Below are 22,125 nucleotides of genomic sequence, written 5' to 3'. Positions count from 1 at the left end.
GTGCAGGCAATTGCCTGCTTCTCATTGGAAAGTGTTTAGCCAGCAATTCTCAAAACAAAAGAATACTGTGTGTGTTTCCTGTGCCTCACCTCATACTAAAGGGGCAGAAGAATCCCCTACTGCCATCAGCTCCAAAAGCTGGTATTTCTCCCTCAACCTCTGAAGTAAGACTGAGTGACCAAGATGTCCAAGAGCTGAAACCTCCTTGTACCTTCTTTCTCTCTCTGTTTTCTGATGTAAAATGTTCGTCTTGAAGACTTGCATATTTTTCAGCAATGTACACAGTTTAAGAGAGATTTCGCTAAGGAAGACTACAAGCACAGCAAGGCCATGAAGCTATTTAACCGCAGTGGTGAGTTCTTCCTGGCAATGCATGAAGAGACACTTGAGAAAGAATCCAAAGTGGTGATGCCATAGCCATTATTTGGTGTGGAGAAACAAAGGGGCCAAGATACAGAATCATTATCTTAGTGAGCAGACTTGCCTTTTCCATGGGTAGCCAGTCAGTCAGTCGCTTCTCAGGTGGCTGCCAGATTCTCCTCCTGTTGTTATCTTTTACCAAGACTTGTGATGACAGGGGAGCTGTCAAGCTGTTTTGATAAAAGGGAGCAGACTGCCAGGATAGTTCATGTAGCCTTTAATCTTTGTGTATGCCTGAGGGGCCTTGGGAAAAGGAAGATGGCAGGGAGCAGACTGGATTAATTTTTCTGGATGAAATGGATATGTCCTAGGGGTTGGCCTACTTTAAAATAATGAGAATTCTTTGAAATGTGCTGTCCTTGAGCACATTTTCTGTCCTATGTCGTCTTTCTGTGATTCCACTCTGCTTGTGTATTGTGGTTGGGACTTGCAAGAGGTGCTTTCTGCCTCTTTGGTAGATGGTTATTTTGAGGATATTTTCCAACACTGTGTATGTGTAAACCCAAGCTAGCTTAACTGTATGTGTGCAGCAAAATGCACATCAGGGCACATGTAGTCAGATGCACTTAGTTACTGTCAACTAAGCAGCCTCTCACTTCTCAGAGGAATACTAAGGCATGGGATCTTTGTGTAATTTTATATTTACAGAAATTGAAAAGCTTTTTTTTTTTTTTTTTGCCACAAAAATTAACTTTCTAAAAATAGTTCTGGATGGTCATATTGGGTGACTAAGGTATGATGGGATCTGCACTAAGAAGCTTGATATTGATTGCTGACTGACTGCAGCCAGCACAAGTCTGCGTTACTGTAATGACATGCACTGGCTTTTGCAAGTTCACCTTCATATTCACTCTCATCCTCACATGAATACTTCAATTACGCTTTTTTTTTCCCCCTTCTAGATTTTTCCTAGTTGATTCTTTATTGGGATTTAGGGATTTTAATTAGGCTTATTCTCATGACCCTCAGCATGAAGTCAGCTCTTCAGAGCATGTATATACGTCCTTTATAAGCCGTGCTGCAACTTAATTGTTTTCTTTGTTTGCAGTGTAAGACATTACACTGAATATCTGAAAGGTAAGAAAAAATACAAATGATTAGAATACCTCTCTTGATTTTAGCGTGAGTAATAGCTGGACAGTCCATCTTCTAACAGGTTTTTCACAGGATATAAAATGCTAATGTTTTTGTGGAAAAAAAAACCTATTCCTTTATAAACTCTGCAACTCAAGTCTAGGATTACAGAAGTCTTTACAGCCTTAAATGCTAAGCACTAAAGTTCCCACTGGTAGACTTGGCCCATTAGCATTACTGCAAAGGAGAGATGGCTTGAACAGGTTTTTGAACAGGTTTCATCTTGCATGATATTTGCAAGACTTTAGAATTTAGTCTACTAAAAACTTGTCAAAATACAGTTTGCATTTTAATCCCAACAGTCCTCATTTTGAGGAATGACTCACAGCTGTTAATTTCTAAGAAAAAAAAAAAAAACTCTTATCTATTAATGTGGTTTATCTAACAACCATAATTCATTTTTTAATAGTACCAAAGGCATAATGTTCCAAACAGAACTTATTATACTTTTAAGTCGGTGCTTTAAAGATACATTTAGTAGCTTAACTAGATAGTCTTGACTCTGACGTCTTAAAATGTTCATCAGTGAGAATACTTTCAACTATCTGAAATAATTGTATTTTATCGTCTTCCTTTTTTCGTTCCCAAACCAGAGATTTGGTAAGCGGGGAGTGAAATTCTTCTGTACATTTACTAAAAGGCATGTATCAGGGCTACTCCAAAAGCAATGCCTCCTATTTTATTATGTTGACCCACAGTGTCAGAGGCCATTGTTGGTAGTACGGTAGTAGAGGTTGAACCTTCCCATCAGTATTCCATGACATGTTGTTGCTATGTGACAGATGCTGGAAGAGGGACAGCCTGACAGAATGGCATTTGACATGGAGGTGTGTATGAAGCAAAGGGGTGGAACTGAATTCTTCCTTAATGAAGAAATGGCACCCACTGTTATTCATTGGCTCTCACTGAACATTTATGGAGACCGAGCAGTGGATGTGAGCACAGTGAAGCAGAGGATGCTGCATTTCAGCACTGGTGATAGTGACATCAAAGCCACATTCTAGATGACCGTGCACAGCTGTCACACTGCAAAATGAAGAGCATCTTAATCAGCTGTGTGAATTGGCTAACTGTGATGACTATGTTGAAAAACAGTGTTTTGTAACTGACAGTGTGCTCTATCAGTTAGTTTTATTGTGCTCTTTGCAGCTGTAGTTTACATGCAAATAAATAGGAGGTATAGCTTTTGGAGTGACCTATGTGCTTTTATTTTTAAGATCAGTTTTACTTAGAATAAAGTCTTTGAGGTCCTTTTCAACCCAGGCCATTCTATGATTCTGTGATTCAATGAAAAAGCTCCACAGCATCTGTTTCTTTCATGCATTTTACAGAATAACTGCAGCCCCATGTTAGTGGATGGTATTTGTGAATGGGAAACTGCATGCCAGTGGGACAAGGCTTAGTTCTTCTGAAGTATTGTTTATGTCATTAACACTTAAATGTACATGAAATTGGCAGAAGCTTTTTGTTTAAGTGAGAGGTGAGATGTTTTTTTCCTGTAACACATTTTGCTTTTGAAGGGTTTTTGTTTGTTTGGTTGGTTGGTTTCACAGTTACTTAGATTTATTTTGTCTGTAGTCTGAGGAGATGTGGCCAGCCCTGGATTGGTAGGTTCCTTAATTTAATGCCCTTTCTTATCTAACTCTAGAGGTGTAAAAGATCGGATGTAAGAGTCAGAAATCACTTGCTAATTTTGTTTAATTTTTTATCTTATGTGGAAGGGAGTTCTGCCTGATGCTTGGGTGCATTTCTCAAGAAAAACATGGTACTTTAGAAAAACACGTTCAATTCATAATACTGTGAAAATAACTTCTTTTTTATGAGAACTCCTACCGATGCTTGGGAGCTTTCCCCAAAAAGTAACCTCACACAGTGCAGGGACAGCTGCTGGACATTCACATCTTCTGCTCAGGTTGAAGAACATGCAACTCTCTTTTGTTCTATAAAATGAAAATGTTTGCTTTCTTTAAGTGTGTTTTTGCTTTAGAAGAAATAGGACAAAAGAGAGATTCATGTTTAAAGTGTAACTGTTCCTCCTGCATTACCATTGCCACTGACCATCAAAAACACTGGAAGAACACTGTTGGGTATCAGGGAATGTGAACAGCAAGAGTGGCTCAGCCCACTTCAGGCAAAGTGTTTTCTTGTTAAGGACTTTCCTTGAGCAGGAATGCTTGTGTTATTTCTGGTTTCTGTGACTGAGATAGGGCCTGGGTGTGGCAGCAATTCAGAAAACCCCACAGCTGGGCAAGCCTGCATTTTTTCCCAATGATCTTATTGTACCACATCTGCTTTTGTGTGTCCAGTTCCTCAGTGCAGCACAGGGGTCTCCTCTGAGGGAGCAGAAAGGCTTAGAAAGAGAGAGGCTGTCTTGTACCTTTTAATTAAAACAAACAAAACAAATCCTGAAAGAAAAAAATAGCAACAGTCAGCCCCCCTGTTAAGCCAAGCAGCTGCTCTCATGCCAGATTGGTGGTAATTTTTCTCCTGGATGCCCCTTGAGATCCTGAGGAGGGCTTTGAGGATGGCTAGAACTCCAGTTTTTTGTGCATTTTGGTGTTAGGGCACACACTTGTCTGTATTTTTCAGCTTCCATGGCTGTTTTTTTCACGTTCCCATTTGAACTGTCAGCACTGGTGTTCACCCTGCTTATGGATGCCAGGTTCCTTTGGCTTGCCTGCATGGCTTGTTTTGGGGAGTCATTGATCCAGCTCTGTGTGCAGACATAGAGGTGCTTGTGTTGGCACACAGAGGGGATAAAAATGTGTAGAGGTGAGAAGTAAAGCATTCATCTTACTCTCGAACAGTGGCTAGAAAAATTACCAAACATCCAGCATCTATCAGACAGAGTTTTAAATCCACAACAAATTAGAGAAAATAAAAATGCAAAGGCAGCTTCACCACACCGGCTAAGATCAGTATTTTTCATTTATTTGTTCAGCAAGTCCTAGGTTTATCTTATAATTCATTTTCATGATGTTCCACTGTTCATCTTGCAGCAGAGATAAAAAATATCACCTTCAGGTCTTACTGTATCAGCGTATCTACAATCTCAGGAAGATAAATGTCAATGTAATGCATCACAGTATTGACATTCTGAAGTATTCCAAACTTTCTTTTTTAAATAAAGCAGGGAAGTGAGACCTGAATGCCTATACTCAGTAGGAAGAATAAGCGAGTGATTTTCTTTTTTCTTTTTTCTTTTTCTTTTTTCTTTTTTTTTTTTTTTCCCACATTTAATACAAGTCTGAGTTCCTTTACAAATCTGCAGCTGTGTCATACTGCCTAGAATTACATAACTGGAAATGCCATACTGAACAAAGGAAAACATGCTGTCTCCAGGTAAAATATTATGTCTGAAGTGACTTCTATTGCTTGGGCTTTCAACTGCTCCTTACTAAAGGGATGAGAGTTCCTGCTATTCATGTTCTGTTGAAATTGTTAGAAATGAAAAGCTTATTTTTAAGCTGAATTAAATGCGAAGTGGAAAAAAAATACCTAGCTTTAATGAAGTCAAGAAGACAATGCCATTTTTTTTCTATAGGACCATAGGATAGCTGGAGCTGGAAGGGAATTCAAGAGGTCGAGCCTCTTGCTCAAATCAGGGTCAGCCATGGGGTCAGACAGGTTGCTCGGGGCTTTGTCTGGTCGGGTCTTAAAAGCCTCCAAGGAAGGAAACTTCATGACCTTTCAGTCTACTTTGTTGCAGTGCTAGGCTGTGGTCATGGTGAGAATTTTTTTTGTATCCAGTTGGGTCGTTCCAACAATTTCTATAAAGTATCAGCTGACCTCTTCATCACTTCCTGGTGTTTTTAGTTTGCCCAAGTCTTAGAACTTTAAAATACTTTAGTTATACTTTCTTTTTAATTACTTTTTTGTGTGTGTGTTGGCTTGGGGTTTTTATTTATTTTTAGTTTGCTAGGACTGTTGAGTGGAATAGGGATTTAATCATAATTACATCTCACTAATATCATTCTAACATTGAAAAATGTTAGAAGTAGCAAGTAAAGGCCATAGTTTTCCTAACTGCAGTCGTTAGCGCCTACAGTTGATGCCTACATGCTTTCATGTATGCTTAGTGTTTATGGAAATCGCTACAGCTGCCAGCAGCTTTATGGAGGCAAATAGAACCTGAAAAAATGCTTGCAGTCATTCTTGGATCAATTTTTAACTAAAATTCCATTCTAGTTATTTATATAGAGAGTTTGATTTGCCAAGACTTCTGAGTTCATAAGAAAAAATCTTTAGAGTAAATCAGCATCGGTTAAAAAAGATTGCAGTTCTTCAAATTTCAAATATTTCTTGATATTCTATTTCAGTGCTGTGAAGACTGACTTCTATTTGTTGCAAGCAGGGAGGGTCCATGTGTGTCTTTTTGTCTGCTGCATGTAGAAACAGTAGATTGCTACAGTCATCTACTGCTGATTTGAATGCAAGAAATTGCAGCAGGCAGTAAGAGGCACTTTTGTATTAAAGCCCATGTTAAAAAAGGAAAAAAGACTCTTAACTTTGATTGAAATTCTTGTCACTTAAAAGGTAGAATGTTTGTGAACTACAGTATGTCTGATGTCTGGTGCTTTATACCAGTGTCTCTGAGGAGTTGAAAATGACAGTGTGTACCCTGTAAGTCCAGTGCTCCCTATGATTTCTAACAGTGTTTCCTGGTGTGGACGGAGAGGAAAAGAGAGCAGCTGCTGGAGTTTGATACTTATTTCTCATAGTTGCTTCTTGACCGAGGGATTGGTGTGCACACGTAGATGATGTTTATTCAAATTTTCTCCAGTCCTGTGGTCAGAAATGCCAGCCTGATTGTACCTGAGCTGAGTCATGTGAAAATTTTCCTCAGAATGGTTCCTCAGATGTAGGCAGAAGCCTTGGAGGGTGTTCAGGGTTAAGGGCTGAACCTTGTTGCCCCAATAAATGTAAGCACGTAGGATGTCAGATCCCAAGATTTGAATACCAGTCTTGGACAGCTTCATTCTGAGATTGTTTGTACCACTGCAGATCACCAGCACTAATCAAGTAAAAGTCAAGGCAGTCTGCTTTTTGAGCTCCAGTGGCAGCATGCCTGCCTATTAGAACTCATGGTCTCACTAAGAGCATGGTGACTTTCCTCCTCAAAAGAAAAGATGCTGCATGGAAAGCATGAGCTAAGTGCTAGTCTGGAAGGGTGGTGAAGAATAGGGTACAACAGACCAGAGATCTGTTCAAAGAAGTTTGTGGATTAGGTTCTAGTATTCTTGCTGACTATCTAAAAGATGCAAAGAATAAGACTGTGTTCACACACTATATGGTTCTTAAAGCAAAGCTATGAAAAAGGTTTTGACATTCCTTACAGAATTACAGAATTGCAGAGGTTGGGATGTACCTCAAGAGATCATCGATCGAGTCCAACTCGCATGCTAAAGAAGGTTCTCTTGCAATAGGTCACACAGGTAGGCATCCAAATGGGTCTTCATAGCAGGAGACTCCACAACCTTTCTATGCAACCTGTTCCAGTGCTCTGTCACTCTTACCATAAAGAAGTTCTCTGCTTGTTTGTGTGGAATTTTGTATGTTCAAGTTATAGGCCATTGTTCCTTGTCCTATTGCTGCACACCACCGAGAAGAGTCTGGCCCTATCCATTTGCATCCTACCTCACTTTACATATTTATAAACATTAATCATATTGCCCTCAGTTTTCTTTTCCCAAGGCTGAACAGACCCAAGTCATTCAGCCTTTCCTCGTACGGGAGATGCTCCAGGCCCTTTATCATCTCTGTGGCCCTCCCGGACTTCTAGGAGATTCCTGTCTTTTTTTGAACTGAGGAGTCCAGAACTAGACACAGTATTCTAAGTGTGGCCTCACCAGGCACAGGAGAAGAGGATCACCTCTCTCAACCTTCTGGCCATGCTCTTTTTAGTGTACCCCAGGGTACCATTGACTTTTGTGGCCACGTGGACACACTGCTGGCTGATGGTGAACCTTTTGCCCACAAGGATCCCGAGGTCCTTTTCCACAGAGCCCCTCAACAGCAGGTCATCTCCTAAGCTGTACGGATGTGGTTATTCCTCACCAGATGTAAGACTCTGCGCTTCCTCGTGTCCACTTTACAGCAAAACAAGAAATGTCATCAACTGTATGTGTCACAGAAAGAGAAGTCAGTTTATGAGGGTTGGTTTCTCTGTTCAGTAAATTGGCTCTTGCTACTTTGGTATTCTTTTTTTTTTTTTTTTTTTTTTTTTTTTGCTTTGTGCTTCCATGATATGTATGATGTTGATAATATTTTTAATGTAGTTAAAAACAGATAAGAGCGTACTTTACCTCAACAATTCAGTAGGATATAACTGTAATTTATTGGCAAGTACCACACAGATTCTCTTCAGTATCCTGCGCAGAAAAGATGCAGGAAAGAAGAGTCAGGAAAAAGTGAACAAAACACAGTTGATCATAAAAAGTGCTTTCCTCTTGCTTGTCAAGCAGTCTGCAAGGTAATCATGTAAATACCGAGTCTCCCGAATCTATTGGGAGTTCAGATGCAATTTTCAGAAATGCATTTTAGACTATGCGTAATTTTCATACAGTGCAGCTTTTGCCTTGGCTGGCTGTTTCTCTGAGAAAGCTTTTAAAATGGTAGGGTTGATCAAATTGTGAAATGCAATTTAAAATAAAAGACAGAAATAGGCTGTTGTAAAGCTCGAGAATGGTAATGGTATTTCAAGATAAATGAAAATCTAATCATGCGGTTTGTTTCTTAATAGTAAGAAATATGAAATGAAATTGACAGATGACTGAAAAATTGAGGCATACAAGATATAGCACAGAAGCCTGCATCCCTTGGTCAAGCACGTCCATCAGCAGTGGATTTATTGTATTGTGAATGTAATTTGCTCACTGAGGTATATAAAACAGATGCATGGTTTTTTGGAACGGACTGCCCAGGGAGGTGGTGGAGTCACCGACCCTGGGGGTGTTCAAGGAAAGACTGGATGTTGTGTTGAGGGACATGGTTTAGTAGGAGCTATTGGGAATAGGTGAACAGTTGGACTGGGTGATCTTTTAGGTCTTTTCCAACCTTGGTGATTCTATGATTCCATGATTCTAAATATCTGTCTGTCTCAAAAGATTGAGGCATAAGGATAAAGTCCTGCAATCCTTCTCTACTGGGTTTAACTAGTGCAGTGCTCATAGCTGATGCCTGGGGGGCTGGAAAACATGACATTACTTAAAACATTAGGATTTATGGGAACTTTTGTTTATTTCTCAGACTTCTTCCCTATGGATTGAGAAATAATAAAGTTGGTTATTTTTAATAGCAAAGCTTTGGGTTATAAATTCTAACTGCTTGGCCTCTTAAATTTCATAATTTAAATGTTAATTGTTCAAGTCTAGAAGAAACAGCCGCCGTGTTTCTTTACTCAGTCATTCTTATGGGTGCCTTCTCTATTTGTCATCCATTTGATGGCAAAAACTACTGAAGTTGCTTGCGTGCAGTTTAAAATATGTGCATATGTGGCTGGAGTGGAATACTGCTATAGAATTAGCAAAACTACCTCGATCAGCTTATAATAAATTCACAAGATATTAATATAACATCATTGTTTTTATTTTTAGGTATTCCGGATCTTGTGTTCTTAATTTTTGTTAATTGTTAAAGATGAATAGTCCAAGAGATCTGCAAGAGATGGAGCTTGTTTTAGCTAGGAAATGGGACATGCATTCTACTAGCCTCTGACTGGCAGTGTGGATAGAGATGGCAAAGCTCAGATGAAGATCAGTGTTGTTTTGTGAGTTTGTGGAGTTTTATGGAGCTATGGGCCAAAGGTCATAGATGAAGACCTGGTATCTGGAGGCCCTTTTGAGTTTTATAACCCACGCTGATTTAGATGGTGTATTAAGCAATTGTCCACTTTGTTCTTTGTAGTGGTAATTTTTCTGGTCAAGCATTCACCTGATCCTTCCAGAAAGGAAGATTGTGGACACTTGTCTAATTGTGGTTTGAGGATAATGGCTGTTTCAGAATAGTGGCTAGCTTGCAACAGTGCTGATGTTTCAGCTTGATTGAGTCCCTTGCTTCTCTATCAAATATGTCCCTTTCTATCTTAGATCCTGGGGGAAATGATTTATAGGCCAGCAAAGCGTTGGTTATTTGAATTATTATGAAGGAATTTATTGTGTCCCAAGAATATTTCTGATTATTCCACACTTAGAATAAAATGAATAAATGCCTTTAGCTTTGCTCTATTTTCCTGGTCTCAACTTAAATATCTAGTTTCCTGTTTAAAAAAAAAAAAAAAAAAAAAGAAAAAAAAAAAAAAAGGATTTTAGTTTATCAGGCTGCATTGTAAAACATTTTGCTTGTGAGATTTTCTGTATTATATGGTCCAAAGCCATGTCTTCTAGAAAAAGGCTACTGAAAGATGAAAAAGCAGTGCATGAATCTGAAGATCTTGTATGCAAGTTGAAGGAGTTGATGTTGTTCTTTTTTTTTTTTTTTTTTTGTAAGATTTCACTGTTTCCAGATGTTATGTGAATCATTCAGCACTGTTTTCAAAGCCTGGTCAAATATGTAGGATTGCTCCAAACCCCATAGTGATGTGCAGATGGCAATACTCCTAATCTCTTGGAGCAGGGAAATGGGGAGGCAGTTTTGCACCTTCTGCAATAAATACAGTACGTTCTTCCAAAGGGAATTTCTGATTTTTCAATAGGGTACTCAGCTTTTCTAGATGAAAGAGGTGGAAAAAGCTTTTACCTCCAGCTTTTTGCCCCTCTAAAATAGAGTAATCAGTGGCACCACCTTAATCAAAAAAATTGTAAACAGAACTGGAATGCTACCTATGCTTCGAGAGGGATTAAAAGGAGAACGGAAGGCTGCATTGGAACAAAATACATAAAACAAATGTTTACATAGATGAGTGATGATACTATTGATTAGAATCAGACAGAATGGTGAGCATTTGGAAATTTTCCACAGTTTTCATCTGCTTAAACAATTTTTTGGAGTTGGCTGTGGCCTTAGAAGTTACTTGTTGCATTTTTTTGTTGTTTAAAAATGCATCCTCTTATCCACTGCTTTGTTCTTTCTCCAATACCTGCTGCACTTATTTTCCAGTGTTTTCTGAAGCATTTGTTTAAGAAGAAAGTCACCTTGCTGAACATCCCACACAGCAAGGTGCCCAGTGTGCTGCCTCCGAGTTGGGAAGTTAAAGAAAAAATATTTTCATGAAGCTTCTTCAAAGAAAACAAGGTTTAGTTTTAATAAGCGTGTGATGTCCTTCCTATGAATAGATGTAGCTTGTCGTCTCTCAAGTAGTGAGCTATTATAGGCAAAGAAGGAAAATTGAGAGCAATTGGGTGCTTAGCAGAGCCACTCACAAAGTTAAGACAAGAAACTAGACTTTGCCTTCCAAAGATAGGGCTCAGTATCTGGTGGGCTGTGCTTACCTTGGACAGTTTTTTTCCCTGCTGCCACAACAGAGTAATAGCTGTGCCACAGGGCTTGGTGCTCTCTTTGCTTTTTTGGCTTCTTCATGGGATTTGGGTTTCTGAACAACTAAATCACAATGAAGTATTTAAAATAGCTGAATTTAGCAAATGAGTCAACTTGTATACAAATTTTAGTTTTCATCTGTATGTAGTCTCCGGTATAGCAGTCTGTATGGTACTTCCAAGGATAAACATACAGTACTGAGTCATTGCCATCTCTGCTTGAAAATGGATTGAGGACTGGGGGCGATGCTCTGCAAAAGTTTGCAGTTGAAATACCATCCTGATAACAAGCAGTATGTAGCAATGTCTCTGTGCAGAGGAAGGAAAAAAGGTTGTAGGCATTTACAGAAAACAGTTGATGGCAGATGCAGTGGTGGAGCACAGTCTCTGGTTCAGCTCTTTCTTCATTAGACTCTCATTAAGTGCTTAACCTAGAATAACCTACTTTGTGTGATGTCCAGTACTTGCTCTTCATGATTTGTGTCATGCTCCATTAGGAAGAATGAGGCATTCGCCTCTTTGAGCCATCTTGGAGAGGAGACTGTTTTAGGCTGCAGGGTAGGACAGGCAAGGAAAGAGTGCAGTTAGCCTCACAGCACAGAGAGGAGAGCTGAAAAGAGCAAGAAGCAGTTTTATGGCTGATGGGAACAGACGACCCAGGAACCAAAGAGAACACGCTGTACTGCAACAGAGAAAAGACAGTTAAAATAGTCTAGAAGTGAAACACGCGTGAAGAGATGCAATGGATTGGGATATGCTTGCTTTTGTGCTATTTTCTGTACCACTTTGTTGATCACTTTGCCTTTCCTTTACTGAAAAATTTAATTATTCTAGTTGCAATAAACTTCTAATAAATTCTCATTTTTTTCTAAGTTTAAAAGCCTTTTTGCCATCTTTGGTGACATCTTTGCTCTGTAAGGAGAATATTTAGCTCATACTTCTGCCTTACCCAGTGTCCTCTGATAACTTTTATTCTATAGCAAGCAGCTACAAATGGTTTGGTTGGTATTTTTTCTTTTTTTACTGCACAAGCTGCTAGTGCCAATACCTTTCTATTTCTAGAATGCAGGAGGGACTAAAATATAACGTGACCTTAGGTAATAAAGCAGTCTTGTTAATAGGTCAGTTTAAGAATATCTGTGCTACTTGAATGATTGTATTATTAATGATGAGAGACAACGAAATTATGCAAAGATTGCCACAATCTGCTTATTCATACATTTATTTGTGTTTTTGTATTTTTCTATTTATTTTCTATTTTCCTTTTAATCACTATTTAAGATTGTGTTGGTTTTTGGAGACACTGTGTGTACTGATCTCCAAGATCTCTTAAGCATTGGGTGATGTGAATTCTTGACAAGGCTTCCTTTATGCAGTGTGATTATTTATTTATAAACTGTGACATCACAAGAAACAGAAAGATGAGACTTGTAAAAGCCCAGTAAGAGTTGAACCTTAAGCTAAAAAGGAAGGCAGGTTGGGGAAACTGGCTCAGTACCTCCAGACAGTAGGCAGCAGTAAAAATGAAGACAGTAAATGATTGTTATTTTTCTGAATACAATGATTGTTATTTGTTCTGAAACACTCAGTGACCTTTGTTCAGGCAGAGGAGGCTCATTGTGAAACTACCTGTAACACAGGAGTTCAAGAAATATTGAAATGCTCCCAAATTGACCACGTGAGATAGGCAAGGGCTGTGGTTTTATTCGCTATCCTTTCTGCTCTTAAAACCCACCAAAGATGAGAGGGAAGGAGGTAATTGGAAGTGAGAGCACAGGAGCAAGGGCATGGGAAGAGCCGTGGGTGTCCAAACAGGGCTCAGCACTTGTGTCAGGATGCTGCTGTTCTTCTGGAGCTGAAGTGACAAGTGCATAGCACTGCCGAAGAGGATGACAGCAACGTTGTTATCTCAGAGGAGTTCTCCTTACAAGTGAGGGATAATATTGCTGGACAACCATTTATTTTAAATGGGATGCTTACATGGCTATCTTACAGATCCGTCTTAATGTAGATGTGTATCCCTAAACAAAGTACTCCACAGATAAATGGGCAAAACTTGGGATTTAGGCTGTTACCCTCAGTAATACTTGAGCAATGAAGTTATATCAACTGAAAATAAATGTTAATACATTGTTAGAAGTTAATATCAGCAACTGTATTTGCTGATATGCCACAAAAAAAAAAAAAAAAAAAACGGAAGGGCAAGAGGCAATCTCCATTTTATTTGATATCCGAGGGCTTACGCAGCTTATTAAAATTTTGAATGCAATGACCTCTTGAAATGTTGGCCACAAACCAAGGCAGTATGCAGGCAGCAGCCTGTAGTCACTGTCCTAGAGGAGTGCTTCTGCTGTGACAAAGTAGATGATATCTTTACAAAAATCCAGGAAGACAGGAAAAGTTAGATAATATTTTTGCTCTGGGAGCAATTAGAGTAACTGTGTAACCATTAAAAAAAAAATTAATTATTGAGAAACTGAGCCTTAGTGGCCTTCTACCACTCACAGGTTCAAACAACAGCAGGGACAACCTTGGACATTAGTGAATGTTGTTAGATTTTAGACTGGTTACTATGCAACATTAAATTGTTCTTGCAGTTTCCTTGGGATCGGTGATGGAGGCCCATGTAAATTAACGTGGGTCACTCAAAACTTGAATAGGAAATTCATTCAAACTAATTTGTAGTAGTACAGCATCAAACTTTTGCCAAATTCACATTCTGACAAACAGTTCCTGTCCTTTATTATGTATGTATTTACTTATTTATTTATTTGGAGGGAGGCTGGGAAGTCTTTTGCCTTTTTATAAGCAATGCTCTCCAAATCACGAATGTCACATTAGTATAGAAGAAAATCATCCATCTTACTCCCCTAAGTTGTTCTGCCTCAACTAATTCTGGTAATTTTGGGACATGAAGATACTGCTGATTTTTATTATTATTATTACTATTATTTTCCCCAGTGGACCTTGATCCACTAGTATTTAGTGAAAGCTATTAGTTACTTTTGTCTGAATACCAAGTAGAAGTGTGATTCTCCTGTATTACCTAATCAAAATAGAACATAAGAAGAGAGTGGGAAAAATTTTCCTCAGTGTTGCTAACTAGCAGTGTTGTTACAGGTATCTGGATCTGGCAAAAACAGTTCCCTTCTGAAGAAATCCTTAGGAACAGAGAAAGGGAGCATGGAAAGGCAAGCTAAACCTAAGACACTGCTGGGTAGTGAGTAATGCACCAGGCAGCAATCAGCTTGGCAGTTGCTGTAAAATTTAAGCATGTGAAGAGGGCAGTTGTCCTCCTTATCAAATAATAATAATAATTTACATTACATCCTTCAGGTGAAGTGCAGTACAGAGCAGTATAAGACTTGCTGAGCACACATTTCTCCAAAGCTGCTTCTGGCCCTTGCATCTCAGTTACACTTTTAAGTTGTATAATGTTTTGAATGAATAGAATAAATGTATGTGAGTGTAGATCTATGAAATGTACGTAATTTAATGCTTTCTTTAAAGTTCTTGTTAATATTTTTGGAAGTTTTTTTGTGGCTTCCAGGTCTTATGTGAAATGCTCCAAATAGTAGACTGATGTGGTCACATTCTGATAGATTTACTTGCTCCTTGGAGATGCCATCATGGTAACGTGTTAGTGGTGTTGTGATAAGTTTGTCCTGCCTGCCAAAGCTTATTGCAGGTTGGTATAATGCAGCTAATCAAACTAATAGGTTTGATTTAGGTCTTATTAAGTGCTTTTTTTTTTTTTTCTATTTAGAATTTTTAACAGAGCAAAAATCTACTCTGGATAAGTGGCATTGGTTGTTTAATGGACTTTGGTCTTGTCAGTGTATCTGTCAAAACTGACATAAGAACATAATTACAGACTTAATGTTTTCCTGGACATGTTGGTGATGAATACTTTTAACAGTGTGCTTTTTCATTTGAGTTGCACCACGTACCCAATTACAGTGGGTAATGTATCTGCTATTTTTACAGGCGTGTGTTTTTAAGCATAAGAATTTTTCTATAATTTTGTATGAAATCATATTTTTTTTCTGTTTCTTCCATTCCCATAAGCATTCTGTTCTAAGGTTACATGAGTTTTAAGAGTTAGTGTGGGAGCTACTGAGATGTGTGGATTTTTCCTCCTCCTTGTTAGCAGCAGGTAGAGCAGAGTCATGCTAGAAACATGCCTGAGAACAATGTTATTTCTGTATCTTCTCAGCACGAGCCTAATCAATAAGGAAATCTTTGTGGATCCAGCCTGTGGTTCTTTTCTCTCCTTTCATCTTCTTTTCGTAATTGAACAAATCAAAACAACTCCCTCTCGTTTACTCAAATAATTGGAAACGCATAGCTCTAATATATTGTGTCACAACTTTTCTCTAGCGGTCTTATTTCCCCAGTAAACTAGGAATATGGCTGCATTAAGATGAAGCAAACAAAGAAAAATATTTTAAATATGTTGAAATCTTTGCTGAAGTACCAAACTTAAGCTGAGATCTGTGTGGTCTCTCTCTTAGGTCCTGTCACAGCTTCTTTTCAAAATACTTCATTTTTTCTCCTTTGTTTTCTTTAAAATCTTGTCACTTGCATAGAATAAGAACCTGCATCAGGGCACTTCTGAGAGCTCTTAATTTATCCTCAGTTAAGACTTTGAACTCTTTCCTTATGGTAGGAAAACATGTTACTTGCCTTTCATGCCAGTGGTGTAAATGCAGCCACAGACAAAAGTTTTTAATTTTCTTCTTTATCCTTAGGTAATGAGTATACTACAGAATTCTACTTCATTATACCTCTCTTCATTTTTCAGACATTGCTGATTTTTGTGTAGATGAACAAGCTGCTTTTAAAGACATGCTTTTGAATTAGTGAACCTTTTTTCAGCATGATAATCTTCCATTCTATAAATTAAAAAATCCACTTCGTTTTTTTTTAACCATCAATTTGTAGTTCAGACATTATTTCATAGGACATTAGGGAGTTGCCAGTCTCGAACTGATTTACTGAAGAAAAGCAGATTATGCAACTTTGACATTTTCCATTTTATTGCCAGCCAGCATCCCAGCCCTCCTGTCAGCTGACCAATCCTACAGCCTCGTGGAGGCCTCTCCCATTTTTTTCTTTTATTTTGTGTAGTTTAGAAATATGTCTCTGAGAGAATGCTGTTACTTTTCTCATAACTTCAATTTCATCCCTCTCTTTTGCAAAAAGGAGGAACCTCATTTGCAAAAAATCACACCAGATATTTCCTTTTTACCCAAGTCAGGGACTGACTGTGTTTATACCATCTCAGTATTTCCAAAACACCCATTGCAGTGACTCATACATAATCCTTTTAAGGGGTGAAAACAACATCTAAAATACAGAGGAGGTTGAACCCAGCTGGTTCTCGAAAAACTTGCAGAAAATCTGAAATTTAGCACTTGGAAGAAAACTCTTCTGTGGGGAAAAAAGCAAACAAACAAAAGCCAACCATTTCTACATTACTGCTTATAAGCAGCTAACTGCATGTCCTTGGTAAAGATGTAATGAGACTTCTGTTGTTGTTCTTTGGTGGACTTCAGATGTGAGAGTATTCTCAGATTTTTGCTTCTCTTCCCTTAGTTTGAGAAAAGCCAGGAACGCAGGTGTGTACTGTGCTCAGTTCTGAGACCTCCCTGTACCTCACTGTCATTGTCTGGTCGTTTCCAAAGTTTTTTCAAATAATGTTAAGATTCTCTTGTTTTTCTGCTTTTTGAAAGGTTAGGATATTTTTTTCCTAACTGTGACTTCTGATCTGGCTGTCACTGTGGTATGAGTCTTTTTAAAGCTGAACTTTTAATCAGCCAGGCACACTGTTTTAAAAACAATTGCAATTTTTTTTTATATATATATTATTAAATCGTTAAAAAATTAGAGAGGAAATCATCGTTCGTAAAAGAGAGGTTCTGGAAGTTCCCACCTAAGGCACTGTAGTTTATATAGTGGCCAGAGTCATTCTTTGATTGTAGATTGACTTTGTATTTTCTTCCAGACTGTATTTAGAAATTTTTTGTCTCAGTTATCTATGGACAGATGAGTAACCTCCAGGACCTTAGGCTGCACCACACATTTAAATGCTATTAGTTCCTTTCTTTGAAAAATGCTCCTAAAATGCTGTGTTGGGTCTGGCTGGGGCAGCGTCAATTTTCTTCACAGCAGCCCAAATTGTGGTAAGTTTTGGGTTTGTTATCAGCACAGCTGGTATTTTAGCAGCAGCTGAGCAGTGCTTGCAGAGCCTAAAGGCCTTTTCTACTTCTCTCTCTGCCCACCAGAGATCTGGCTGGGTGTAAGCTAGAGGGTGGGAAGAGATGCTGCCAACTAGGTGACCCAAATTGATGGAGGAGACATTCTATACCGTGTAATGTGCTTAGCAACAGAACAGAAGGAGGGGTTAGAGAGATTAGCCATCTTTTGCTTGGGAACTGGCTGGGCATCAGTCTACTCATGGGAGGTTGTGAGTGTTTGCCTTTGCATTACTTGTTTTGATTTTTTCTTTCACTTCTCCTTCTGTTTTAAACTGTTTTATCTCACATGTGAGATTTCTCCCTTCTATTCTTTTCTCCTCCCCTCCATGCCCTAGGTGTGGGCAGGTGACATTGCTTAGGCCCACAGCCAGTGCCTCCCTCAGGTTTGTCACAGGTGCCTAGAAATCGAAAGAAGAGGTGAGTGTCTGCATGTGTAACTTTCTGCAATATTTTTCATTCCTAGAAAAATGAAATAGGTTTAGGGAACAGTAGATAAAAGCACTATAATGCAAATTGTGTGGAATGGTTATAATGTAATATTGAGAAAGTTGTGGTTCCGATTACAGCAAAGTAAACAAATGACTTTGAGAAGTGTCATGTATCAGTCAGAGAGCAAACAAAGTGGAAGCTTGTAGCTGTTTATAGGTAATGGAAGTGGAGTGAAAGGGTATTTAATATTGTACAGACCAAGGGCATAAGAAATCCCTGTCTTATTGAGACTAGTGATCCATCCTGCCCGGAAGGACAAGCGAATAGGTCTGGCTGCTCTCTGTGCTCCCTTCCTTTTGGACTCTTCCATCATCCATAAGGGTTGAATTAGACTTTTTAAGAGATACCTCCCTGCCTAATCCTTTTGCTGTCCATTTGTGGATGAATCACCCATTACTTGGCCTTGTCCCCCATAGAACTGCTGTACCATCTGTGTCCACAGCTTTCCACATGGCATATTCCAGGAGATCACTGCCTGTGCAGAGAACTTTTTTGATCATTTGTTGTTGTTATTGTTTTACAAAAAACCTATGAATTTTGCCTAGTGCCTCTAGTTTGTGTATTTAGGGTCAGTGGTGCTTTTGTGTTCAGTTTATCCATCATCCTCATGATTTTCTAAGCTCCAGAGCTATGCTCCTCAGCCTTCACATCTCCAAAAACTGCAGAGTCTCAGCCTTTCTGGCCACGTGCCATGAAGCCCCACAAGCCTTCCGCTTCTTTCTGATTTCTCTGTTCTCTTCCATCCCTAACTGCAGCATGTCGTTTTGAGATGTGGAAGACTAAATACTACCAAAGATGTGAACGCATGAAAATTATATGCTGTCAAAAGCACTCTTCTTTAAGCGTCCTTTCTGATTATACTCGTTATTTTGTTGGCTTTTTAGCTGCCTCTGCGCTTGGAGCAGAAATTAGGTACAAGTTTGTAAGGACTGAGTTTTCAACAGTGTTCTGACAGTTAAGTGGTGGAGTTTTCATGCTGATTTGTAAAGCAAGTGTGAGATGATGTGTTTTGAAGAGTCCTCTTGAGACATTTTGCTTCCTTGCAAAACATGCTTTTTCATGTGCTCTCTTATCCTTCTCTTTCTCTTGTTGCCTTTTGAGAGTTCCTTGAAAATGGCGGAAGAGCAGAATAATGTAACCCTTCTGCATTTTGTACATCTTTCCTGTTTAATCTAGAGAAAGCAGAGAGGTACAATACTTCTTGAATAAAGGATGTTATTTTGAATTCAAGCCTCTCCAACTCCCATTGTTATTGTGTTAGTCTAGGCATATTTTATTGTAGATTTTTGTTATTTTCTGAAGGTGGTGAAGAATGGTGTATGAGGTAAATAGTGTGATGTAGTAACAATGTACTGTTGCTGCAGTAATGGCAGACTAATATTATCTTAGCCATCAAGCAAAAATTCTTTCCTGATAATGTACCATACTGATTCTGTGTCATTCTGTCAGTAGAGGACATCCTTCTAATCTCTTTTTTTTTTTTTTAATCCAGTATTTGCTACTAAGAAGTGAGATGTTACTGAAATCCATACGCTAAAAATCCATAGAGGACATCCATATTACTTACAAGTAGATAATTTTCCCAGAAAATGTGAATTTTCAGCAATGAATTTCCATTATTCTTTTAGTCAGAAGTACTGGGAGAAGCAGTGACTGTATTTTTTTGGTGCGTGTTCATGGGTGGGGCTGTTGTAATCCAGCTACTTCACGCTCAGCTAGTCAGGGCCTTTCTGCCAAATTTCTTTCAATATCTCCCTTGTTCTAGCCCCATGGATCTTGTTGATCACTGACACTGCCAAGGAGTTTCCAAAATCCCAGCCTTTCTTGGCAGTGCAAATTTGATATTTCTTTGGGAGGGTACCATAAAGTTGTAAAGTCACTTAAACATGAGTGCACTCAGCATCAGTGCTTATGGCTGCTGACTTCAGCCCCAAGCATGGCTTCCATGGCTGCACAGCAGGTCAGAGCAGGACTATGGCTTATTTCTGCCTTCAACTTACCTCACAGCTCTAAAACAGCACTGCTGTTTCAGCAGAGAGAATAATGCTTGTGGGAACAATTTTTGGGATGAGCAGGACATTAAGCCTTTGCCAGGACCCACTCGCTCAGGTAAGTGTGGGCATGGTCCAGAGAAGCTCTCCAGCAACTGCTAAGTTTAAGTGTTCATTCAGCCCCTTAACAGGCATTTCTTTATTCTTGCTTAACATATGTTTAGTGTCAACTTTCAGTGTCCAAGGTACAAGATTTGGGGGAAAAAAGAGTAAGTAATACATTTATATGATCTCCTGCTGTTTCTCTGTGTGTATATATAGGATGACAAAGAAGCCAACAGACCCTTACCAAACAAAGGAGAGCATGGACTAGGAAATGAGAAGTTCAAACCTGTGGTACCTTGGCCTCATGTTGAAGGTGTGGAAGTGGACTTGGAATCCATTCGAAGGAAAAATAAGGCCAAAAATGAGTTAAATCAGCATGGTGGTGGTGATAACAATCAGCAAAACGTCATCCAGAGGCAGTATCTCACATTTAAACCTCAGACATTTGTATATCGAGATCCTGTTTTACGACCTGGAGTCCTCGGTAATTTTGAACCCAAAGAGCCCGAGCCTCATGGAGTTGTTGGTGGCCCTGGAGAGGAAGCGAAGCCATATGTTTTAGGACCAGATTACAAAGAATCCGTTCAAGCCAGCATAAAAGAGTTTGGGTTTAATATGGTGGCAAGTGATATGATCTCACTAGATCGGAGTGTTAATGACTTGCGTCAAGAAGAGTAAGCAAACTTTTTGTTTTCTTTTAGTTCTGTTTTTATAAGGCTTAATTATTTTCTTTCCATAGATCATAATCAATGCTTAAAGTAATATACTTAAGACTTCTTGTTCTGACAGGCAAGAGTGCTGTACTGTACCAAATATTTCTGCATATATTATGCTAATGCTGTTCCAATTATTCCTTTCATAACTGCTTAATCTATATTGACTTGTTTCAGAAATCATCCATTTTACTGTTTAATTGCATTATTTTGGATGTTCAGTTCCCAGCAATCTTCCTTGTTGTATCATCTCTTTTTAATCCAGAAATTCTTAAGATTAGTTTTTAAGTAAGAATGCTTTTTTTTTATTATTATTATTTCATGCAGAAGTTCCTATGGTATTGTTTATTTAATTATAGTTTCATTACAATGCTTTAAAAAAAAGACAGAAAATATTGTTTACTGTAAACATTTTTACATAGTTACTTGCATTAACAGGAGTATGTAGATCCGCTATAGATGGAGTTTGGGTTTTGGAGCTAACACCAGAGTAGTCTTCTACTTGCACCTCTCACTGCATTTATCACAAAGAAGTAAAGGGGGAAAGAAGAAAGTTTTTACTTGCCTTGGGGTGTGTCTACTTCACTGTGAGGGGAATTCTGGGAAGATATTAATATTTACTCTGCGTATAATTACCAATAGGTTTCTACAGTCTCTTCTGTTCTTTGTTAAATGCTTAAGCCAAATTTGCTTTCAGGCTAATCTGCATTTGATATTATTTTCCTTGCTGAATATCAAGGAAAGGTCCCTGAGCAATCTGATTGATTAGTGGTTTTTTAAGCCTTTTTTTTTTGCGTTGGATAGGAAATTATATGAATTTAAATATAAAATAGGTTCCTATTCTCCCCAGCAGTGGAGTTATTTCTATACCAAGGTTTGGTGCCAACATCTGGATGCTTCCAACTGAGGCAGCTATCTATTTGGCTGGCTGTTGATTGCTTACCAAGACTTTGCTGTGGCCCTTCATAAAGGGTGTTTTTCCATGTCAAGAGGTGGGAGAAACCTGGTGAGCCGTTAGTCTTACTCATGCTTCTGCATGCTCTACTGCTTGGATTTACTACTCATTGTGTGCTTGCTAAAATGAATGAAGTGCACAGAGTGCGGGACTTCTTTCATGCACCATTCCTGGGGTGACTTACTGAAGGTTTCCACCTGCTTGGAGTCAAAGAAGAGAAACAAGTTTGTCAACTGATAGCGGAACAGGAATGTTGAATTTTACAGTTTCCTCCAAGCACATTTACAGATAAGTCTTCCATGGTGGTCAGAGCCAGCAGCTCAAATCAAAGTCAGGCTTTATTGTTTAATATCCTAAGAAAGCAAACAAAACAGCATGAAAAAAATGAGCAAAATACATCTTTCAGGCAAATTTATGTTGAATATTTCATATACTGAATACTTGAGAAGCTTGCAGTTATCTTAAATCTGTTAAAGGTTTATTGCAATCCCCATGCGTCTCACAGGAAAGGCAGAAGAGAAGGAAAGCAATGCAGGATTGGTTGGTATTACTATATGCTTTCACGTATCAGTGTATTCACTTTCC

At 38.7% G+C, this 22,125-nt stretch overlaps 1 protein-coding gene across 3 annotated transcripts in view; it reads left to right on the top strand.

Moving 5' to 3' along the window:
- Positions 1-22,125, top strand: part of GALNT7 (polypeptide N-acetylgalactosaminyltransferase 7) — a 68,499-nt gene that overhangs the window by 8,174 nt on the left and 38,200 nt on the right. For 2 of the 3 annotated variants that reach the window (XM_052682316.1, XM_052682317.1), the window contains exon 2: positions 20,089-20,546. In XM_052682316.1, the coding sequence (XP_052538276.1) occupies positions 20,089-20,546 (458 nt within the window). Of the gene's footprint in view, positions 1-19,828; positions 19,886-20,088; positions 20,547-22,125 lie in introns of those variants that run through there. The other variant, XM_052682318.1, reaches the window with a different exon arrangement.

This window comes from Tympanuchus pallidicinctus, unplaced genomic scaffold (assembly GCF_026119805.1).
Source record: "Tympanuchus pallidicinctus isolate F22 unplaced genomic scaffold, pur_lepc_1.0 scaffold2, whole genome shotgun sequence".
Lineage (NCBI taxonomy): Eukaryota > Metazoa > Chordata > Aves > Galliformes > Phasianidae > Tympanuchus > Tympanuchus pallidicinctus.
This window is presented reverse-complemented; position numbering and strand designations above follow the sequence as displayed.